The 21,106-nt window shown below is 55.3% G+C and overlaps 4 protein-coding genes across 4 annotated transcripts; 1 reads left to right on the top strand and 3 right to left on the bottom strand.

Annotated features, from left to right (window-relative positions):
• The first annotated feature begins 1,363 nt into the window (after positions 1-1,363).
• Positions 1,364-2,962, top strand: LOC124575371. Its single transcript, XM_047131175.1, has 2 exons — positions 1,364-1,514; positions 1,560-2,962. Exons 1-2 carry the CDS (start codon positions 1,364-1,366, stop codon positions 2,960-2,962), a joined length of 1,554 nt encoding a protein of 517 aa, XP_046987131.1.
• Positions 2,963-3,228: 266 nt separating this feature from the next.
• Positions 3,229-3,813, bottom strand: LOC124575372 (prestalk protein-like). The gene has a single exon (XM_047131176.1). It carries the CDS (start codon positions 3,811-3,813, stop codon positions 3,229-3,231), a length of 585 nt encoding a protein of 194 aa, XP_046987132.1.
• Positions 3,814-6,233: 2,420 nt separating this feature from the next.
• Positions 6,234-8,631, bottom strand: LOC124575373 (plectin-like). The gene is made up of 2 exons (XM_047131177.1): positions 8,121-8,631; positions 6,234-8,074 (listed from the first exon to the last, which is right to left on the bottom strand). Exons 1-2 carry the CDS (start codon positions 8,629-8,631, stop codon positions 6,234-6,236), a joined length of 2,352 nt encoding a protein of 783 aa, XP_046987133.1.
• Positions 8,632-11,141: 2,510 nt separating this feature from the next.
• Positions 11,142-13,148, bottom strand: LOC124575374 (calponin homology domain-containing protein DDB_G0272472-like). The gene has a single exon (XM_047131178.1). It carries the CDS (start codon positions 13,146-13,148, stop codon positions 11,142-11,144), a length of 2,007 nt encoding a protein of 668 aa, XP_046987134.1.
• Between the last annotated feature and the right edge of the window lie 7,958 nt (positions 13,149-21,106).

The raw sequence follows: 21,106 nt of genomic DNA on the forward strand, positions 1-21,106 counted from the left end.
GTCCTCGCCACGTGTGCTGTCCTCACAAGCCGTGCTGTCCTTGCAAGCCGTGCTGTCCTCGGAAGCCGTGCTGTCCACGCAGGCCTTGCTGTCCTCGCAAGCCGTGCTATCCTCACAAGCTTTGCTGTCCTCACAAGCTTTGCTGTCCTCGCAAGCTTTCCTGTCCTTGTAAGTTGTGCTGTCCTCTCAAGTTGAGCTGTCCTCTCAGGTTGAGGTGTCCTCTCAGGTTGAGATTTCCTCTCAAGTTGAGCTGTACACTGAAGTTGAGCTGCCCTCTCAAGTTGAGCTGCCCTCTCAAGTTGAGCTGCCCTCTCAAGTTGAGCTGCCCTCTCAAGTTGAGCTGCCCTCTGAAGCTGAGCAGCCCTCTCAAGTTGAGCAGTCCTCTCAAGTTTTGCTGTCCTCTGAAGTTGAGCTGTCCTCTCAAGTTGAGCTGTCCTCTCAAGTTCGTCTGTCCTCTCAAGTTGAGCTGTCCTCGCAAGCTGTGATGTCCTTGCAAGCTGTGCCGTCCTCGCAAGCTGTGCCATCCTCGCAAGCTGTGCTGTCCTCGCAAGCTGTCCTGTCCTCGCAAGCTATGCTGTCCTCGCAAGCTGTGCTGTCCTCGCAAGCTGTGCTGTCCTCGCAAGCTGTGCTGTCCTCGCAACCTGTGCTGTCCACGCAAGCTGTGCTGTCCCCGCAACCTGTGTTGTCCTCGCAAGCTGTGCTGTCCTCGCAAGCTGTGCTGTGCTCGCAAGCTGTGCCGTCTTTGTAAGCTGTGCTGTCCCCGCAACCTGTGTTGTCCTCGCAAGCTGTGCTGTCCTCGCAAGCTGTGCTGTCCTCGCAAGCTGTGCTGTCCTCGCAAGCTGTGCTGTCCTCGTTAGCTGTGCTGTCCTCGCAAGCTGTGCTGTCCTCGCAAGCTGCGCTGTCCTCGCAAGCTGTACTGTCCTCGCAAGCTGTGCTGTCATCGCAAGCCTTGCTGTCCTCGCAAGCCGTGCTTTCCTCGCCAGCCGTGCTGTCTTCGCAAGCTTTGCTGTCTTCGCATGTTGTGCTTTCCTCTCAAGTAGTGCTGTCCTCTCAAGTTGGGCTGTCCTCTCAAGTTGAGCTGTCCTCTCAAGTTGAGCTGCCCTCTCAAGTTGAGCTGCCCTCTCAAGTTGAGCTGCCCTCTGAAGCTGAGCAGCCCTCTCAAGTTGAGCAGTCCTCTCAAGTTTTGCTGTCCTCTGAAGTTGAGCTGTCCTCTCAAGTTGAGCTGTCCTCTCAAGTTCAGCTGTCCTCTCAAGTTGAGCTGTCCTCGCAAGCTGTGATGTCCTTGCAAGCTGTGCCGTCCTCGCAAGCTGTGCCATCCTCGCAAGCTGTGCTGTCCTCGCAAGCTGTCCTGTCTTCGCAAGCTATGCTGTCCTCGCAAGCTGTGCTGTCCTCGCAAGCTGTGCTGTCCTCGCAGGACGTGCTGTCCTCGCAACCTGTGCTGTCCATGCAAGCTGTGCTGTCCCCGCAACCTGTGTTGTCCTCGCAAGCTGTGCTGTCCTCGCAAGCTGTGCTGTGCTCGCAAGCTGTGCCGTCTTTGTAAGCTGTGCCGTCCTCGCAAGCTGTGCCGTCCTCGCAAGCTGTGCTGTCCTCGCAAGCTGTGCTGTCCTCGCAAGCTGTGCTGTCCTCGCAAGCTGTGCTGTCCTCGTTAGCTGTGCTGTCCTCGCAAGCTGTGCTGTCCTCGCAAGCTGCGCTGTCCTCGCAAGCTGTACTGTCCTCGCAAGCTGTGCTGTCATCGCAAGCCTTGCTGTCCTCGCAAGCCGTGCTTTCCTCGCCAGCCGTGCTGTCTTCGCAAGCTTTGCTGTCTTCGCATGTTGTGCTTTCCTCTCAAGTAGTGCTGTCCTCTCAAGTTGGGCTGTCCTCTCAAGTTGAGCTGCCCTCTCAAGTTGGGCTGCCCACTCAAGTTGAGCTGTCCTCTCACGTTGTGCTGTCCTCTCAGGTTGTGCTGTCCTCTCAAGTTGAGCTGTCCTCTCAAGTTGAGCTGTTCTCTCAAGTTGAGCTGTCCTCTCAAGTTGAGCTGTCCTCTCAAGTTGAGCTGTCCTCTAGAGTTGAGCTGACCTCTCAAGTTGAGCTGTCCTCTCTAGTTGAGCTGTCCTCTCAAGTTGAGCTGTCCTCTCAAGTTGAGCTGTCCTATCATGTTGAGCTGTCCTCTCTAGTTGAGCTGTCATCTCTAGTTGAGCTGTCCTCTCAAGTTGAGCTGTCCTCTCAAGTTGAGCTGTCCTCTCAAGTTGAGCTGTCCTCTCAAGTTGAGCTGCCCTCTTATGTTGAGCTGTCCTCCAAAGTTGAGCTGTCCTCTCATGTTGAGCTGTCCTCTCAAGTTGAGCTGTCCTCGCAAGCCGTGCTGTCCTCGCAAGTTGTGCTGTCATCGCAACCTGTGCTGTCCTCGAAAGCTGTGCTGTCCTCCCAATTTGTGCTGTCCTCGCAAGCTGTGCTCTCCTCGCAAGCTGTGCTGTCCTCGCGATCCGTGCTGTCCTTGCGACTTTTGCTGTCCTCGCAAGCTTTGCTGTCCTCGCGAGCTTTGCTGTCCTCGCGACCTTTGCTGTCCTCGCAAGTTGTGCAGTCCTCGCAAGTTGTGCTGCCCTCTCAAGTTCAGCTGTCCTCACAAGTTGAGCTGCCCTCTCAAGTTGAGCTGCCCTCTCAAGTTGAGCTGCCCTCTCAAGTTGAGCTGCCCTCTTATGTTGAGCTGTCCTCCAAAGTTGAGCTGTCCTCTCAAGTTGAGCTGTCCTCTCAAGTAATGCTGTCCTCGCAAGCTGTGCTGTCCTCGCAAGCTGTGCTGTCCTCGCAAGCTGTGCTGTCCTCGCAAGCTGTGCTGTGCTCGCAAGCCGTGCTGTCCTTGCAAGCCGTGCTGTCCTCGGAAGCCGTGCTGTCCACGCAAGCCTTGCTGTCCTCGCAAGCCGTGCTGTCCTCACAAGCTTTGCTGTCCTCACAAGCTTTGCTGTCCTCACAAGCTTTCCTGTCTTCGTAAGTTGTGCTGTCCTCTCAAGTTCAGCTGTCCTCTCTGGTTGAGGTGTCCTCTCAGGTTGAGATATCCTCTCAAGTTGAGCTGTACACTCAATTTGAGCTGCCCTCTCAAGTTGAGCTGCCCTCTCAAGTTGAGCTGCCCTCTCAAGTTGAGCTGCCCTCTGAAGCTGAGCAGCCCTCTCAAGTTGAGCAGTCCTCTCAAGTTTTTCTGTCCTCTGAGGTTGAGCTGTCCTCTCAAGTTGAGCTGTCCTGCCAAGTTGAGCTGTCCTCTCAAGTTGAGCTGTTCTCGCAAGCTGTGATGTCCTTGCAAGCTGTGCCGTCCTCGCAAGCTGTGCCGTCCTCGCAAGCTGAGCCATCCTCACAAGCTGTGCTGTCCTCGCAAGCTGTCCTGTCCTCGCAAGCTATGCTGTCCTCGCAAGCTGTGCTGTCTTCGCAAGCTGTGCTGTCCTCGCAAGCCGTGCTGTCCTCGCAAGCTGTGCTGTCCTCGCAACCTGTGCTGTCCACGCAAGCTGTGCTGTCCCCGCAACCTGTGTTGTCCTCGCGAGCTGTGCTGTCCTCGCAAGCTGTGCTGTCCTCGCAAGCTGTGCCGTCTTTGTAAGCTGTGCCGTCCTCGCAAGCTGTGCCGTCCTCGCAAGCTGTGCTGTCCTCGCAAGCTGTGCTGTCCTCGCAAGCTGTGCTGTCCTCGCAAGCTGCGCTGTCCTCGCAAGCTGTACTGTCCTCGCAAGCTGTGCTGTCATCGCAAGCCGTGCTGTCCTCGCATACCGTGCTGTCCTCGCGAGCCGTGCTGTCCTCGCAAGCCGTGCTGTCCTCGCAAGCCGTGCTGTCCTCGCAAGCCGTGCTGTCCTCGCAAGCCATGCTGTCCTCGCGAGCCGTGCTGTCCTTGCGAGCTTTGCTGTCCTCGCGAGCTTTGCTGTCCTCGCGAGCTTTGCTGTCCTCGTGACCTTTGCTGTTCTCGCAAGTTGTGCAGTCCTTGCAAGTTGTGCTGCCCTCTCAAGTTCAGCTGTCCTCACAAGTTGAGCTGCCCTCTCAAGTTGAGCTGCCCTCTCAAGTTGAGCTGCCCTCTCTAGTAGAGCTGTCCTCTCAACTTGAGCTGTCCTTTGAAGTTGAGCTGTCCTCTAAAGTTGAGCTGTCCTCTCAAGTTGAGCTGACCTCTCAAGTTGAGCTGTCCTCTCAAGTTGAGCTGTCCTCTCAAGTTGAGCTGTCCTCTCAAGTTGAGCTCTCCTTCAAGTTGAGCTGTCCTCTCTAGATGAGCTGTCCTCTCTAGATGAGCTGTCCTCTCAAGTTGAGCTGTCCTCTCAAGTTGAGCTGTCCTCTCAAGTTGAGCTGTCCTCTCAAGTTGAGCTGTCCTCTCAAGTTGAGCAGTCCTCTCAAGTTGAGCTGTCCTCTCAAGTTGAGCTGTCCTCTCAAGTTGAGCTGTCCTCTCAAGTTGAGCTGTCCTCTCAAGTTGAGCTGTCCTCTCAAGTTGAGCTCTCCTCGCAAGCTGTGCTGTCCTCGCAAGCTGTACTCTCCTCGCAAGCTGTGCTGTCCTCACAACCTGTGCTGTCCTCGCAAGCCGTGCTGTCCTCGCAAGCCGTGCTGTCCTCGCAAGACGTGCTGTCCTCGCAAGCCATGCTGTCCTCGCAAGCCGTGCTGTCGTCGGAAGCCGTGCTGTCCTCGCAAGCCGTACTGTCATCGCTAGCTTTGCTGTCCTCGAAAGTTGTGCTGTCCTCGGAAGTTGTGCTGTCCTTTAAAGTTGAGCTGTCCTCTTCAGTTGGACTGTCCTCTCAAGTTGAGCTGTCCTCTCAAGTTGAGCTGTCCTCTCAAGTTGAGTTGTTCTCTCATATTGAGCTGTCCTCGCAAGCCGTGCTGTCCTCGCAAGCTGTGCTGTCCTTGCAAGCTTTGCTGTCCTCGAAAGTTGTGCTTTCCTCTCAAGTAGTGGTGTCCTCACAAGTTGAGCAGTCCTGTTAAGCTAAGCTGCCCTCTCAAGTTGAATTGCCCCCTCAAGTTGAGCTGTCCTCTCAAGTTGAGCTGTCCTCTCAAGTTGAGCTGTCCTCACAAGTTGTGCTGTCCTCTCAAGTTGTGCTGTCCCCTCAAGTTGAGCTGTCCTCTCAAGTGTAGCTGTCCTCTCAAGTTGAGCTGTCCTCTCAAGTTGAGCTGTCCACTCAAGTTGAGCTGTCCTCTCAAGTTGAGCTGTCCTCTCAAGTTGAGCTGTCCTCTCAAGTTGAGCTGTCCTCTAAAGTTGAGCTGTCCTCTCAAGTTGAGCTGTCCTCTCAAGTTGAGCTGTCCTTTCAAGTAGAGCTGTCCTCGTAAGCTGTGCTGTCCTCGCAAGCCTTGCTGGCCTCGCAAGCTGTGCTGTCCTTGCAAGCTGTGCTGTCCTCGCAAGCTGTGCTGTCCTCGCAAGCCGTGCTGTCCTCGCAAGCCGTGCTGTCCTCGCAAGCCGTGCTGTCCTTGCAAGCTTTGCTGTCCTCGCAAGCTGTGCTGTCCTCGCAAGCTGTGCTGTCCGCGCAAGCTGTGCTGTCCTCGCAAGCTGTGCTGTCGTCTCAAGTTGAGCTGCACTCTCAAGTTGAGCTGCCCTCTTAAGTTGAGCTGTCCTCTCAAGTTGAGCTGTCAAGTTGAGCTGTCCTCTCAAGTTGAGCTGTCCTCGCAAGTTGAGCTGTCCTCTCAAGTTGAGCTGTCCTCTCAAGTTGAGCTGTCCTCGCAAGCCGTGCTGTCCTTGCAAGCCGTGCTGTCCTCGCCAGGTGTGCTGTCCTCACAAGCCGTGCTGTCCTTGCAGGCCGTGCTGTCCTCAGAAGCCGTGCTGTCCACGCAAGCCTTGCTGTCCTCGCAAGCCGTGCTGTCCTCACAAGCTTTGCTGTCCTCACAAGCTTTGCTGTCCTCGCAAGCTTTCCTGTCCTTGTAAGTTGTGCTGTCCTCTCAAGTTGAGCTGTCCTCTCAGGTTGAGGTGTCCTCTCAGGTTGAGATTTCCTCTCAAGTTGAGCTGTACACTGAAGTTGAGCTGCCCTCTCAAGTTGAGCTGCCCTCTCAAGTTGAGCTGCCCTCTCAAGTTGAGCTGCCCTCTCAAGTTGAGCTGCCCTCTGAAGCTGAGCAGCCCTCTCAAGTTGAGCAGTCCTCTCAAAGTTTGCTGTCCTCTGAAGTTGAGCTGTCCTCTCAAGTTGAGCTGTCCTCTCAAGTTCAGCTGTCCTCTCAAGTTGAGCTGTCCTCACAAGCTGTGATGTCCTTGCAAGCTGTGCCGTCCTCGCAAGCTGTGCCATCCTCGCAAGCTGTGCTGTCCTCGCAAGCTGTCCTGTCCTCGCAAGCTATGCTGTCCTCGCAACCTGTGCTGTCCTCGCAAGCTGTGCTGTCCTCGCAAGCTGTGCTGTCCTCGCAACCTGTGCTGTCCACGCAAGCTGTGCTGTCCCCGCAACCTGTGTTGTCCTCGCAAGCTGTGCTGTCCTCGCAAGCTGTGCTGTGCTGGCAAGCTGTGCCGTCTTTGTAAGCTGTGCCGTCCTCGCAAGCTGTGCCGTCCTCGCAAGCTGTGCTGTCCTCGCAAGCTGTGCTGTCCTCGCAAGCTGTGCTGTCCTCGCAAGCTCTGCTGTCCTCGTTAGCTGTGCTGTCCTCGCAAGCTGTGCTGTCCTCGCAAGCTGCGCTGTCCTCGCAAGCTGTACTGTCCTCGCAAGCTGTGCTGTCATCGCAAGCCTTGCTGTCCTCGCAAGCCGTGCTTTCCTCGCCAGCCGTGCTGTCTTCGCAAGCTTTGCTGTCTTCGCATGTTGTGCTTTCCTCTCAAGTAGTGCTGTCCTCTCAAGTTGGGCTGTCCTCTCAAGTTGAGCTGTCCTCTCAAGTTGAGCTGCCCACTCAAGTTGAGCTGTCCTCTCACGTTGTGCTGTCCTCTCAGGTTGTGCTGTCCTCTCAAGTTGAGCTGTCCTCTCAAGTTGAGCTGTCCTCTCAAGTTGAGCTGTCCTCTCAAGTTGAGCTGTCCTCTCAAGTTGAGCTGTCCTCTCAAGTTGAGCTGACCTCTCAAGTTGAGCTGTCCTCTCTAGTTGAGCTGTCCTCTCAAGTTGAGCTGTCCTCTCAAGTTGAGCTGTCCTATCATGTTGAGCTGTCCTCTCTAGTTGAGCTGTCATCTCTAGTTGAGCTGTCCTCTCAAGTTGAGCTGTCCTCTCAAGTTGAGCTGTCCTCTCAAGTTGAGCTGTCCTCTCAAGTTGAGCTGCCCTCTTATGTTGAGCTGTCCTCCAAAGTTGAGCTGTCCTCTCAAGTTGAGCTGTCCTCTCAAGTTGAGCTGTCCTCGCAAGCCGTGCTGTCCTCGCAAGTTGTGCTGTCATCGCAAGCTGTGCTGTCCTCGAAAGCTGTGCTGTCCCCACAATTTGTGCTGTCCTCGCAAGCTGTGCTCTCCTCGCAAGCTGTGCTGTCCTCGCGAGCCGTGCTGTCCTTGCGACTTTTGCTGTCCTCGCAAGCTTTGCTGTCCTCGCGAGCTTTGCTGTCCTCGCGACCTTTGCTGTTCTCGCAAGTTGTGCAGTCCTCGCAAGTTGTGCTGCCCTCTCAAGTTCAGCTGTCCTCACAAGTTGAGCTGCCCTCTCAAGTTGAGCTGCCCTCTCAAGTTGAGCTGCCCTCTCAAGTTGAGCTGCCCTCTTATGTTGAGCTGTCCTCCAAAGTTGAGCTGTCCTCTCAAGTTGAGCTGTCCTCTCAAGTAATGCTGTCCTCGCAAGCTGTGCTGTCCTCGCAAGCTGTGCTGTCCTCGCAGGCTGTGCTGTCCTCGCAAGCTGTGCTGTCCTCGCAAGCCGTGCTGTCCTTGCAAGCCGTGCTGTCCTCGGAAGCCGTGCTGTCCACGCAAGCCTTGCTGTCCTCGCAAGCCGTGCTGTCCTCACAAGCTTTGCTGTCCTCACAAGCTTTGCTGTCCTCGCAAGCTTTCCTGTCCTCGTAAGTTGTGCTGTCCTCTCAAGTTCAGCTGTCCTCTCAGGTTGAGGTGTCCTCTCAGGTTGAGATATCCTCTCAAGTTGAGCTGTACACTCAATTTGAGCTGCCCTCTCAAGTTGAGCTGCCCTCTCAAGTTGAGCTGCCCTCTCAAGTTGAGCTGCCCTCTGAAGCTGAGCAGCCCTCTCAAGTTGAGCAGTCCTCTCAAGTTTTGCTGTCCTCTGAAGTTGAGCTGTCCTCTCAAGTTGAGCTGTCCTGTCAAGTTGAGCTGTCCTCTCAAGTTGAGCTGTCCTCACAAGCTGTGATGTCCTTGCAAGCTGTGCCGTCCTCGCAAGCTGTGCCGTCCTTGCAAGCTGAGCCATCCTCACAAGCTGTGCTGTCCTCGCAAGCTGTCCTGTCCTCGCAAGCTATGCTGTCCTCGCAAGCTGTGCTGTCTTCGCAAGCTGTGCTGTCCTCGCAAGCCGTGCTGTCCTCGCAAGCTGTGCTGTCCTCGCAACCTGTGCTGTCCACGCAAGCTGTGCTGTCCCCGCAACCTGTGTTGTCCTCGCAAGCTGTGCCGTCTTTGTAAGCTGTGCCGTCCTCGCAAGCTGTGCCGTCCTCGCAAGCTGTGCTGTCCTCGCAAGCTGTGCTGTCCTCGCAAGCTGTGCTGTCCTCGCAAGCTGCGCTGTCCTCGCAAGCTGTACTGTCCTCGCAAGCTGTGCTGTCATCGCAAGCCGTGCTGTCCTCGCATACCGTGCTGTCCTCGCGAGCCGTGCTGTCCTCGCAAGCCGTGCTGTCCTCGCAAGCCATGCTGTCCTCGCAAGCCATGCTGTCCTCGCGAGCCGTGCTGTCCTTGCGAGCTTTGCTGTCCTCGTGAGCTTTGCTGTCCTCGCGAGCTTTGCTGTCCTTGCGACCTTTGCTGTTCTCGCAAGTTGTGCAGTCCTCGCAAGTTGTGCTGCCCTCTCAAGTTCAGCTGTCCTCACAAGTTGAGCTGCCCTCTCAAGTTGAGCTGCCCTCTTATGTTGAGCTGTCCTTCAAAGTTGAGCTGTCCTCTCAAGTTGAGCTGTCCTCTCAAGTAATGCTGTCCTCGCAAGCTGTGCTGTCCTCGCAAGCTGTGCTGTTCTCGCAAGCCGTGCTGTCCTCTCAAGTTGAGCTGCCCTCTCTAGTAGAGCTGTCCTCTCAACTTGAGCTGTCCTTTGAAGTTGAGCTGTCCTCTAAAGTTGAGCTGTCCTCTCAAGTTGAGCTGACCTCTCAAATTGAGATGTCCTCTCAAGTTGAGCTCTCCTTCAAGTTGAGCTGTCCTCTGAGGTTGAGCTGTCCTCTCTAGATGAGCTGTCCTCTCTAGATGAGCTGTCCTCTCAAGTTGAGCTGTCCTCTCAAGTTGAGCTGTCCTCTCAAGTTGAGCTGTTTTCTCAAGTTGAGCTGCCCTCTCAAGTTGAGCTGTCCTCTCAAGTTGAGCTGTCCTCTCAAGTTGAGCTGTCCTCTCAAGTTGAGCTGTCCTCTCAAGTTGAGCTGTCCTCTCAAGTTGAGCTGTCCTCTCAAGTTGAGCTGTCCTCCCAAGCCGTGCTGTCCTCGCAAGCTGTGCTCTCCTCGCAAGCTGTGCTGTCCTCGCAACCTGTGCTGTCCTCGCAAGCCGTGCTGTCCTCGCAAGCCGTGCTGTCCTCGCAAGACGTGCTGTCCTCGCAAGCCGTGCTGTCCTTGCAAGCCGTGCTGTCGTCGGAAGCCGTGCTGTCCTCGCAAGCCGTACTGTCATCGCTAGCTTTGCTGTCCTCGCAAGTTGTGCTGTCCTCGGAAGTTGTGCTGTCCTTTAAAGTTGAGCTGTCCTCTTCAGTTTGACTGTCCTGTCAAGTTGAGCTGTCCTCTCAAGTTGAGCTGTCCTCTCAAGTTGAGTTGTTCTCTCATATTGAGCTGTCCTCGCAAGCCGTGCTGTCCTCGCAAGCTGTGCTGTCCTTGCAAGCTTTGCTGTCCTCGAAAGTTGTGCTTTCCTCTCAAGTAGTGGTGTCCTCACAAGTTGAGCAGTCCTGTTAAGCTAAGCTGCCCTCTCAAGTTGAGCTGTCCTCTCAAGTTGAGCTGTCCTCTCAAGTTGAGCTGTCCTCTCAAGTTGTGCTGTCCTCTCAAGTTGTGCTGTCCCCTCAAGTTGAGCTGTCCTCTCAAGTGTAGCTGTCCTCTCAAGTTGAGCTGTCCTCTCAAGTTGAGCTGTCCACTCAAGTTGAGCTGTCCTCTCAAGTTGAGCTGTCCTCTCAAGTTGAGCTGTCCTCTCAAGATGAGCTGTCCTCTAAAGTTGAGCTGTCCTCTCAAGTTGAGCTGTCCTCTCAAGTTGAGCTGTCCTTTCAAGTAGAGCTGTCCTCGTAAGCTGTACTGTCCTCGCAAGCCTTGCTGGCCTCGCAAGCTGTGCTGTCCTTGCAAGCTGTGCTGTCCTCGCAAGCTGTGCTGTCCTCGCAAGCCGTGCTGTCCTCGCAAGCCGTGCTGTCCTCGCAAGCCGTGCTGTCCTCGCAAGCTTTGCTGTCCTCGCAAGCTGTGCTGTCCTCGCAAGCTGTGCTGTCCGCGCAAGCTGTGCTGTCCTCGCAAGCTGTGCTGTCGTCTCAAGTTGAGCTGCCCTCTCAAGTTGAGCTGCCCTCTTAAGTTGAGCTGTCCTCTCAAGTTGAGCTGTCAAGTTGAGCTGCCCTCTCAAGTTGAGCTGTCCTCGCAAGTTGAGCTGTCCTCTCAAGTTGAGCTGTCCTCTCAAGTTGAGCTGTCCTCGCAAGCCGTGCTGTCCTTGCAAGCCGTGCTGTCCTCGCCAGGTGTGCTGTCCTCACAAGCCGTGCTGTCCTTGCAAGCCGTGCTGTCCTCGGAAGCCGTGCTGTCCACGCAAGCCTTGCTGTCCTCGCAAGCCGTGCTGTCCTCACAAGCTTTGCTGTCCTCACAAGCTTTGCTGTCCTCGCAAGCTTTCCTGTCCTTGTAAGTTGTGCTGTCCTCTCAAGTTGAGCTGTCCTCTCAGGTTGAGGTGTCCTCTCAGGTTGAGATTTCCTCTCAAGTTGAGCTGTACACTGAAGTTGAGCTGCCCTCTCAAGTTGAGCTGCCCTCTCAAGTTGAGCTGCCCTCTCAAGTTGAGCTGCCCCCTCAAGTTGAGCTGCCCTCTGAAGCTGGGCAGCCCTCTCAAGTTGAGCAGTCCTCTCAAGTTTTGCTGTCCTCTGAAGTTGAGCTGTCCTCTCAAGTTGAGCTGTCCTCTCAAGTTCAGCTGTCCTCTCAAGTTGAGCTGTCCTCACAAGCTGTGATGTCCTTGCAAGCTGTGCCGTCCTCGCAAGCTGTGCCATCCTCGCAAGCTGTGCTGTCCTCGCAAGCTGTCCTGTCCTCGCGAGCTATGCTGTCCTCGCAAGCTGTGCTGTCCTCGCAAGCTGTGCTGTCCTCGCAAGCTGTGCTGTCCTCGCAACCTGTGCTGTCCACGCAAGCTGTGCTGTCCCCGCAACCTGTGTTGTCCTCGCAAGCTGTGCTGTCCTCGCAAGCTGTGCTGTGCTCGCAAGCTGTGCCGTCTTTGTAAGCTGTGCCGTCCTCGCAAGCTGTGCCGTCCTCGCAAGCTGTGCTGTCCTCGCAAGCTGTGCTGTCCTCGCAAGCTGTGCTGTCCTCGCAAGCTGTGCTGTCCTCGTTAGCTGTGCTGTCCTCGCAAGCTGTGCTGTCCTCGCAAGCTGCGCTGTCCTCGCAAGCTGTACTGTCCTCGCAAGCTGTGCTGTCATCGCAAGCCTTGCTGTCCTCGCAAGCCGTGCTTTCCTCGCCAGCCGTGCTGCCTTCGCAAGCTTTGCTGTCTTCACATGTTGTGCTTTCCTCTCAAGTAGTGCTGTCCTCTCAAGTTGGGCTGTCCTCTCAAGTTGAGCTGTCCTCTCAAGTTGAGCTGCCCACTCAAGTTGAGCTGTCCTCTCACGTTGTGCTGTCCTCTCAGGTTGGGCTGTCCTCTCAATTTGAGCTGTCCTCTCAAGTTGAGCTGTCCTCTCAAGTTGAGCTGACCTCTCAAGTTGAGCTGTCCTCTCTAGTTGAGCTGTCCTCTCAAGTTGAGCTGTCCTCTCAAGTTGAGCTGTCCTATCATGTTGAGCTGTCCTCTCTAGTTGAGCTGTCATCTCTAGTTGAGCTGTCCTCTCAAGTTGAGCTGTCCTCTCAAGTTGAGCTGTCCTCTCAAGTTGAGCTGTCCTCTCAAGTTGAGCTGTCCTCTCAAGTTGAGCTGACCTCTCAAGTTGAGCTGTCCTCTCTAGTTGAGCTGTCCTCTCAAGTTGAGCTGTCCTCTCAAGTTGAGCTGTCCTATCATGTTGAGCTGTCCTCTCTAGTTGAGCAGTCATCTCTAGTTGAGCTGTCCTCTCAAGTTGAGCTGTCCTCTCAAGTTGAGCTGTCCTCTCAAGTTGAGCTGTCCTCTCAAGTTGAGCTGCCCTCTTATGTTGAGCTGTCCTCCAAAGTTGAGCTGTCCTCTCAAGTTGAGCTGTCCTCTCAAGTTGAGCTGTCCTCGCAAGCTGTGCTGTCCTCGCGAGCCGTGCTGTCCTTGCGACTTTTGCTGTCCTCGCAAGCTTTGCTGTCCTCGCGAGCTTTGCTGTCCTCGCGACCTTTGCTGTTCTCGCAAGTTGTGCAGTCCTCGCAAGTTGTGCTGCCCTCTCAAGTTCAGCTGTCCTCACAAGTTGAGCTGCCCTCTCAAGTTGAGCTGCCCTCTCAAGTTGAGCTGCCCTCTCAAGTTGAGCTGCCCTCTTATGTTGAGCTGTCCTCCAAAGTTGAGCTGTCCTCTCAAGTTGAGCTGTCCTCTCAAGTAATGCTGTCCTCGCAAGCTGTGCTGTCCTCGCAAGCTGTTCTGTCCTCGCAAGCTGTGCTGTCCTCGCAAGCTGTGCTGTCCTCGCAAGCCGTGCTGTCCTTGCAAGCCGTGCTGTCCTCGGAAGCCGTGCTGTCCACGCAAGCCTTGCTGTCCTCGCAAGCCGTGCTGTCCTCACAAGCTTTGCTGTCCTCACAAGGTTTGCTGTCCTCGCAAGCTTTCCTGTCCTCGTAAGTTGTGCTGTCCTCTCAAGTTCAGCTGTCCTCTCAGGTTGAGGTGTCCTCTCAGGTTGAGATTTCCTCTCAAGTTGAGCTGTACACTCAATTTGAGCTGCCCTCTCAAGTTGAGCTGCCCTCTCAAGTTGAGCTGCCCTCTCAAGTTGAGCTGCCCTCTGAAGCTGAGCAGCCCTCTCAAGTTGAGCAGTCCTCTCAAGTTTTGCTGTCCTCTGAAGTTGAGCTGTCCTCTCAAGTTGAGCTGTCCTGTCAAGTTGAGCTGTCCTCTCAAGTTGAGCTGTCCTCGCAAGCTGTGATGTCCTTGCAAGCTGTGCCGTCCTCGCAAGCTGTGCCGTCCTCGCAAGCTGAGCCATCCTCACAAGCTGTGCTGTCCTCGCAAGCTGTCCTGTCCTCGCAAGCTATGCTGTCCTCGCAAGCTGTGCTGTCTTCGCAAGCTGTGCTGTCCTCGCAAGCCGTGCTGTCCTCGCAAGCTGTGCTGTCCTCGCAACCTGTGCTGTCCACGCAAGCTGTGCTGTCCCCGCAACCTGTGTTGTCCTCGCAAGCTGTGCTGTCCTCGCAAGCTGTGCTGTCCTCGCAAGCTGTGCCGTCTTTGTAAGCTGTGCCGTCCTCGCAAGCTGTGTATCCTCGCAAGCTGTGCTGTCCTCGCAAGCTGTGCTGTCCTCGCAAGCTGTGCTGTCCTCGCAAGCTGCGCTGTCCTCGCAAGCTGTACTGTCCTCGCAAGCTGTGCTGTCATCGCAAGCCGTGCTGTCCTCGCATACCGTGCTGTCCTCGCGAGCCGTGCTGTCCTCGCAAGCCGTGCTATCCTCGCAAGCCGTGCTGTCCTCGCAAGCCGTGCTGTCCTCGCAAGCCATGCTGTCCTCGCGAGCCGTGCTGTCCTTGCGAGCTTTGCTGTCCTCGCGAGCTTTGCTGTCCTCGCGAGCTTTGCTGTCCTCGCGACCTTTGCTGTTCTCGCAAGTTGTGCAGTCCTCGCAAGTTCTGCTGCCCTCTCAAGTTCAGCTGTCCTCACAAGTTGAGCTGCCCTCTCAAGTTGAGCTGCCCTCTTATGTTGAGCTGTCCTCCAAAGTTGAGCTGTCCTCTCAAGTTGAGCTGTCCTCTCAAGTAATGCTGTCCTCGCAAGCTGTGCTGTCCGCGCAAGCTGTGCTGTTCTCGCAAGCCGTGCTGTCCTCTCAAGTTGAGCTGCCCTCTCTAGTAGAGCTGTCCTCTCAACTTGAGCAATCCTTTGAAGTTGAGCTGTCCTCTAAAGTTGAGCTGTCCTCTCAAGTTGAGCTGACCTCTCAAATTGAGATGTCCTCTCAAGTTGAGCTCTCCTTCAAGTTGAGCTGTCCTCTGAGGTAGAGCTGTCCACTCTAGATGAGCTGTCCTCTCTAGATGAGCTGTCCTCTCAACTTGAGCTGTCCTCTCAAGTTGAGCTGTCCTCTCAAGTTGAGCTGTCCTCTCAAGTTGAGCTGTCCTCTCAAGTTGAGCTGTCCTCTCAAGTTGAGCTGTCCTCTCAAGTTGAGCTGTCCTCTCCTCTCAAGTTGAGCTGTCCTCTCAAGTTGAGCTGTCCTCTCAAGTTGAGCTGTCCTCGCAAGCCGTGCTGTCCTCGCAAGCTGTGCTCTCCTCGCAAGGTGTGCTGCCCTCGCAACCTGTGCTGTCCTCGCAAGCCGTGCTGTCCTCGCAAGCCGTGCTGTCCTCGCAAGACGTGCTGTCCTCGCAAGCCGTGCTGTCCTCGCAAGCCGTGCTGTCGTCGGAAGCCGTGCTGTCCTCGCAAGCCGTACTGTCATCGCTAGCTTTGCTGTCCTCGCAAGTTGTGCTGTCCTCGGAAGTTGTACTGTCCTTTAAAGTTGAGCTGTCCTCTTCAGTTGGACTGTCCTCTCAAGTTGAGCTGTCCTCTCAAGTTGAGCTGTCCTCTCAAGTTGAGTTGTTCTCTCATATTGAGCTGTCCTCGCAAGCCGTGCTGTCCTCGCAAGCTGTGCTGTCCTTGCAAGCTTTGCTGTCCTCGAAAGTTGTGCTTTCCTCTCAAGTAGTGGTGTCCTCGCAAGTTGAGCAGTCCTGTTAAGCTAAGCTGCCCTCTCAAGTTGAATTGCCCTCTCAAGTTGAGCTGTCCTCTCAAGTTGAGCTGTCCTCTCAAGTTGAGCTGTCCTCACAAGTTGTGCTGTCCTCTCAAGTTGTGCTGTCCCCTCAAGTTGAGCTGTCCTCTCAAGTGTAGCTGTCCTCTCAAGTTGAGCTGTCCTCTCAAGTTGAGCTGTCCACTCAAGTTGAGCTGTCCTCTCAAGTTGAGCTGTCCTCTCAAGTTGAGCTGTCCTCTCAAGTTGAGCTGTCCTCTAAAGTTGAGCTGTCCCCTCAAGTTGAGCTGTCCTCTCAAGTTGAGCTGTCCTTTCAAGTAGAGCTGTCCTCGTAAGCTGTACTGTCCTCGCAAGCCTTGCTGGCCTCGCAAGCTGTGCTGTCCTTGCAATCTGTGCTGTCCTCGCAAGCTGTGCTGTCCTCGCAAGCCGTGCTGTCCTCGCAAGCCGTGCTGTCCTCGCAAGCCAAGCTGTCCTCGCAAGCTTTGCTGTCCTCGCAAGCTGTGCTGTCCTCGCAAGCTGTGCTGTCCGCGCAAGCTGTGCTGTCCTCGCAAGCTGTGCTGTCGTCTCAAGTTGAGCTGCCCTCTCAAGTTGAGCTGCCCTCTTAAGTTGAGCTGTCCTCTCAAGTTGAGCTGTCAAGTTGAGCTGTCCTCTCAAGTTGAGCTGTCCTTGCAAGTTGAGCTGTCCTCTCAAGTTGAGCTGTCCTCTCAAGTTGAGCTGTCCTCGCAAGCCGTGCTGTCCTTGCAAGCCGTGCTGTCCTCGCCAGGTGTGCTGTCCTCACAAGCCGTGCTGTCCTTGCAAGCCGTGCTGTCCTCGGAAGCCGTGCTGTCCACGCAAGCCTTGCTGTCCTCGCAAGCCGTGCTGTCCTCACAAGCTTTGCTGTCCTCACAAGCTTTGCTGTCCTCGCAAGCTTTCCTGTCCTTGTAAGTTGTGCTGTCCTCTCAAGTTGAGCTGTCCTCTCAGGTTGAGGTGTCCTCTCAGGTTGAGATTTCCTCTCAAGTTGAGCTGTACACTGAAGTTGAGCTGCCCTCTCAAGTTGAGCTGCCCTCTCAAGTTGAGCTGCCCTCTCAAGTTGAGCTGCCCTCTCAAGTTGAGCTGCCCTCTGAAGCTGAGCAGCCCTCTCAAGTTGAGCAGTCCTCTCAAGTTTTGCTGTCCTCTGAAGTTGAGCTGTCCTCTCAAGTTGAGCTGTCCTCTCAAGTTCAGCTGTCCTCTCAAGTTGAGCTGTCCTCGCAAGCTGTGATGTCCTTGCAAGCTGTGCCGTCCTCACAAGCTGTGCCATCCTCGCAAGCTGTGCTGTCCTCGCAAGCTGTCCTGTCCTCGCAAGCTATGCTGTCCTCGCAACCTGTGCTGTCCTCGCAAGCTGTGCTGTCCTCGCAAGCTGTGCTGTCCTCGCAACCTGTGCTGTCCACGCAAGCTGTGCTGTCCCCGCAACCTGTGTTGTCCTCGCAAGCTGTGCTGTCCTCGCAAGCTGTGCTGTGCTCGCAAGCTGTGCCGTCTTTGTAAGCTGTGCCGTCCTCGCAAGCTGTGCCGTCCTCGCAAGCTGTGCTGTCCTCGCAAGCTGTGCTGTCCTCGCAAGCTGTGCTGTCCTCGCAAGCTGTGCTGTCCTCGTTAGCTGTGCTGTCCTCGCAAGCTGCGCTGTCCTCGCAAGCTGTACTGTCCTCGCAAGCTGTGCTGTCATCGCAAGCCTTGCTGTCCTCGCAAGCCGTGCTTTCCTCGCCAGCCGTGCTGCCTTCGCAAGCTTTGCTGTCTTCGCATGTTGTGCTTTCCTCTCAAGTAGTGCTGTCCTCTCAAGTTGGGCTGTCCTCTCAAGTTGAGCTGTCCTCTCAAGTTGAGCTGCCCACTCAAGTTGAGCTGTCCTCTCACGTTGTGCTGTCCTCTCAGGTTGGGCTGTCCTCTCAATTTGAGCTGTCCTCTCAAGTTGAGCTGTCCTCTCAAGTTGAGCTGTCCTCTCAAGTTGAGCTGTCCTCTCAAGTTGAGCTGTCCTCTCAAGTTGAGCTGACCTCTCAAGTTGAGCTGTCCTCTCTAGTTGAGCTGTCCTCTCAAGTTGAGCTGTCCTCTCAAGTTGAGCTGTCCTATCATGTTGAGCTGTCCTCTCTAGTTGAGCTGTCATCTCTAGTTGAGCTGTCCTCTCAAGTTGAGCTGTCCTCTCAAGTTGAGCTGTCCTCTCAAGTTGAGCTGTCCTCTCAAGTTGAGCTGCCCTCTTATGTTGAGCTGTCCTCCAAAGTTGAGCTGTCCTCTCAAGTTGAGCTGTCCTCTCAAGTTGAGCTGTCCTCGCAAGCCGTGCTGTCCTCGCAAGTTGTGCTGTCATCGCAAGCTGTGCTGTCCTCGAAAGCTGTGCTGTCCTCCCAATTTGTGCTGTCCTCGCAAGCTGTGCTCTCCTCGCAAGCTGTGCTGTCCTCGCGAGCCGTGCTGTCCTTGCGACTTTTGCTGTCCTCACAAGCTTTGCTGTCCTCATGAGCTTTGCTGTCCTCGCGACCTTTGCTGTTCTCGCAAGTTGTGCAGTCCTCGCCAGTTGTGCTGCCCTCTCAAGTTCAGCTGTCCTCACAAGTTGAGCTGCCCTCTCAAGTTGAGCTGCCCTCTCAAGTTGAGCTGCCCTCTCAAGTTGAGCTGCCCTCTTATGTTGAGCTGTCCTCCAAAGTTGAGCTGTCCTCTCAAGTTGAGCTGTCCTCTCAAGTAATGCTGTCCTCGCAAGCTGTGCTGTCCTCGCAAGCTGTGCTGTCCTCGCAAGCTGTGCTGTCCTCGCAAGCTGTGCTGTCCTCGCAAGCCGTGCTGTCCTTGCAAGCCGTGCTGTCCTCGGAAGCCGTGCTGTCCACGCAAGCCTTGCTGTCCTCGCAAGCCGTGCTGTCCTCTCAAGCTTTGCTGTCCTCACAAGCTTTGCTGTCCTCGCAAGCTTTCCTGTCCTCGTAAGTTGTGCTGTCCTCTCAAGTTCAGCTGTCCTCTCAGGTTGAGGTGTCCTCTCAGGTTGAGATTTCCTCTCAAGTTGAGCTGTACACTCAATTTGAGCTGCCCTCTCAAGTTGAGCTGCCCTCTCAAGATGAGCTGCCCTCTCAAGTTGAGCTGCCCTCTGAAGCTGAGCAGCCCTCTCAAGTTGAGCAGTCCTCTCAAGTTTTGCTGTCCTCTGAAGTTGAGCTGTCCTCTCAAGTTGAGCTGTCCTGTCAAGTTGAGCTGTCCTCTCAAGTTGAGCTGTCCTCGCAAGCTGTGATGTCCTTGCAAGCTGTGCCGTCCTCGCAAGCTGTGCCGTCCTCGCAAGCTGAGCCATCCTCACAAGCTGTGCTGTCCTCGCAAGCTGTCCTGTCCTCGCAAGCTATGCTGTCCTCGCAAGCTGTGCTGTCTTCGCAAGCTGTGCTGTTCTCGCAAGCCATGCTGTCCTCGCAACCTGTGCTGTCCTTGCAACCTGTGCTGTCCACGCAAGCTGTGCTGTCCCCGCAACCTGTGTTGTCCTCGCAAGCTGTGCTGTCCTCGCAAGCTGTGCTGTCCTTGCAAGCTGTGCCGTCTTTGTAAGCTGTGCCGTCCTCGCAAGCTGTGCCGTCCTCGCAAGCTGTGCTGTCCTCGCAAGCTGTGCTGTCCTCGCAAGCTGTGCTGTCCTCGCAAGCTGCGCTGTCCTCGCAAGCTGTACTGTCCTCGCAAGCTGTGCTGTCATCGCAAGCCGTGCTGTCCTCGCATACCGTGCTGTCCTCGCGAGCCGTGCTGTCCTCGCAAGCCGTGCTGTCCTCGCAAGCCGTGCTGTCCTCGCAAGCCGTGCTGTCCTCGCAAGCCATGCTGTCCTCGCGAGCCGTGCTGTCCTTGCGAGCTTTGCTGTCCTCGCAGGCTTTGCTGTCCTCGCGAGCTTTGCTGTCCTCGCGACCTTTGCTGTTCTCGCAAGTTGTGCAGTCCTCGCAAGTTGTGCTGCCCTCTCAAGTTCAGCTGTCCTCACAAGTTGAGCTGCCCTCTCAAGTTGAGCTGCCCTCTCAAGTTGAGCTGCCCTCTCAAGTTGAGCTGCCCTCTCAAGTTGAGCTGCCCTCTTATGTTGAGCTGTCCTCCAAAGTTGAGCTGTCCTCTCAAGTTGAGCTGTCCTCTCCAGTAATGCTGTCCTCGCAAGCTGTGCTGTCCTCGCAAGCTGTGCTGTTCTCGCAAGCCGTGCTGTCCTCTCAAGTTGAGCTGCTTTCTCTAGTAGAGCTGTCCTCTCAACTTTAGCTGTCCTTTGAAGTTGAGCTGTCCTCTAAAGTTGAGCTGTCCTCTCAAGTTGAGCTGACCTCTCAAATTGAGATGTCCTCTCAAGTTGAGCTCTCCTTCAAGTTGAGCTGTCCTCTGAAGTTGAGCTGTCCTCTCTAGATGAGCTGTCCTCTCTAGATGAGCTGTCCTCTCAAGTTGAGCTGTCCTCTCAAGTTGAGCTGTCCTCTCAAGTTGAGCTGTCCTCTCAAGTTGAGCTGTCCTCTCAAGTTGAGCTGTCCTCTCAAGTTGAGCTGTCCTCTCAAGTTGAGCTGTCCTCTCAAGTTGAGCTGTCCTCTCAAGTTGAGCTGTCCTCTCAAGTTGAGCTGTCCTCTCAAGTTGAGCTGTCCTCGCAAGCCGTGCTGTCATCGCAAGCTGTGCTCTCCTCGCAAGCTGTGCTTTCCTCGCAACCTGTGCTGTCCTCGCAAGCCGTGCTGTCCTCGCAAGCCGTGCTGTCCTCGCAAGACATGCTGTCCTCGCAAGCCGTGCTGTCCTCGCAAGCCGTGCTGTCGTCGGAAGCCGTGCTGTCCTCGCAAGCCGTGCTGTCATCGCTAGCTTTGCTGTCCTCGCAAGTTGTGCTGTCCTCGGAAGTTGTGCTGTCCTTTAAAGTTGAGCTGTCCTCTTCAGTTGGTCTGTCCTCTCAAGTTGAGCTGTCCTCTCAAGTTGAGCTGTCCTCTCAAGTTGAGTTGTTCTCTCATATTGAGCTGTCCTCGCAAGCCGTGCTGTCCTCGCAAGCTGTGCTGTCCTTGCGAGCTTTGCTGTCCTCGAAAGTTGTGCTTTCCTCTCAAGTAGTGGTGTCCTCGCAAGTTGAGCAGTGCTGTTAAGCTAAGCTGCCCTCTCAAGTTGAATTGCCCTCTCAAGTTGAGCTGTCCTCTCAAGTTGAGCTGTCCTCTCAAGTTGAGCTGTCCTCACAAGTTGTGCTGTCCTCTCAAGTTGTGCTGTCCCCTCAAGTTGAGCTGTCCTCTCAAGTGTAGCTGTCCTCTCAAGTTGAGCTGTCCTCTCAAGTTGAGCTGTCCACTCAAGTTGAGCTGTCCTCTCAAGTTGAGCTGTCCTCTCAAGTTGAGCTGTCCTCTCAAGTTGAGCTGTCCTCTAAAGTTGAGCTGTCCTCTCAAGTTGAGCTGTCCTCTCAAGTTGAGCTGTCCACTCAAGTTGAGCTGTCCTCTCAAGTTGAGCTGTCCTCTCAAGTTGAGCTGTCCTCTCAAGTTGAGCTGCCCTCTGAAGCTGAGCAGCCCTCTCAAGTTGAGCAGTCCTCTCAACTTTTGCTGTCCTCTGAAGTTGAGCTGTCCTCTCAAGTTGAGCTGTCCTCTCAAGTTCAGCTGTCCTCTCAAGTTGAGCTGTCCTCACAAGCTGTGATGTCCTTGCAAGCTGTGCCGTCCTCGCAAGCTGTGCCATCCTCGCAAGCTGTGCTGTCCTCGCAAGCTGTCCTGTCCTCGCGAGCTATGCTGTCCTCGCAAGCTGTGCTGTCCTCGCAAGCTGTGCTGTCCTCGCAAGCTGTGCTGTCCTCGCAACCTGTGCTGTCCACGCAAGCTGTGCTGTCCCCGCAACCTGTGTTGTCCTCGCAAGCTGTGCTCTCCTCGCAAGCTGTGCTGTGCTCGCAAGCTGTGCCGTCTTTGTAAGCTGTGCCGTCCTCGCAAGCTGTGCCGTCCTCGCAAGCTGTGCTGTCCTCGCAAGCTGTGCTGTCCTCGCAAGCTGTGCTGTCCTCGCAAGCTGTGCTGTCCTCGTTAGCTGTGCTGTCCTCGCAAGCTGTGCTGTCCTCGCAAGCTGCGCTGTCCTCGCAAGCTGTACTGTCCTCGCAAGCTGTGCTGTCATCGCAAGCCTTGCTGTCCTCGCAAGCCGTGCTTTCCTCGCCAGCCGTGCTGCCTTCGCAAGCTTTGCTGTCTTCACATGTTGTGCTTTCCTCTCAAGTAGTGCTGTCCTCTCAAGTTGGGCTGTCCTCTCAAGTTGAGCTGTCCTCTCAAGTTGAGCTGCCCACTCAAGTTGAGCTGTCCTCTCACGTTGTGCTGTCCTCTCAGGTTGGGCTGTCCTCTCAATTTGAGCTGTCCTCTCAAGTTGAGCTGTCCTCTCAAGTTGAGCTGACCTCT

Source organism: Schistocerca americana, unplaced genomic scaffold (assembly GCF_021461395.2).
Source record: "Schistocerca americana isolate TAMUIC-IGC-003095 unplaced genomic scaffold, iqSchAmer2.1 HiC_scaffold_240, whole genome shotgun sequence".
Lineage (NCBI taxonomy): Eukaryota > Metazoa > Arthropoda > Insecta > Orthoptera > Acrididae > Schistocerca > Schistocerca americana.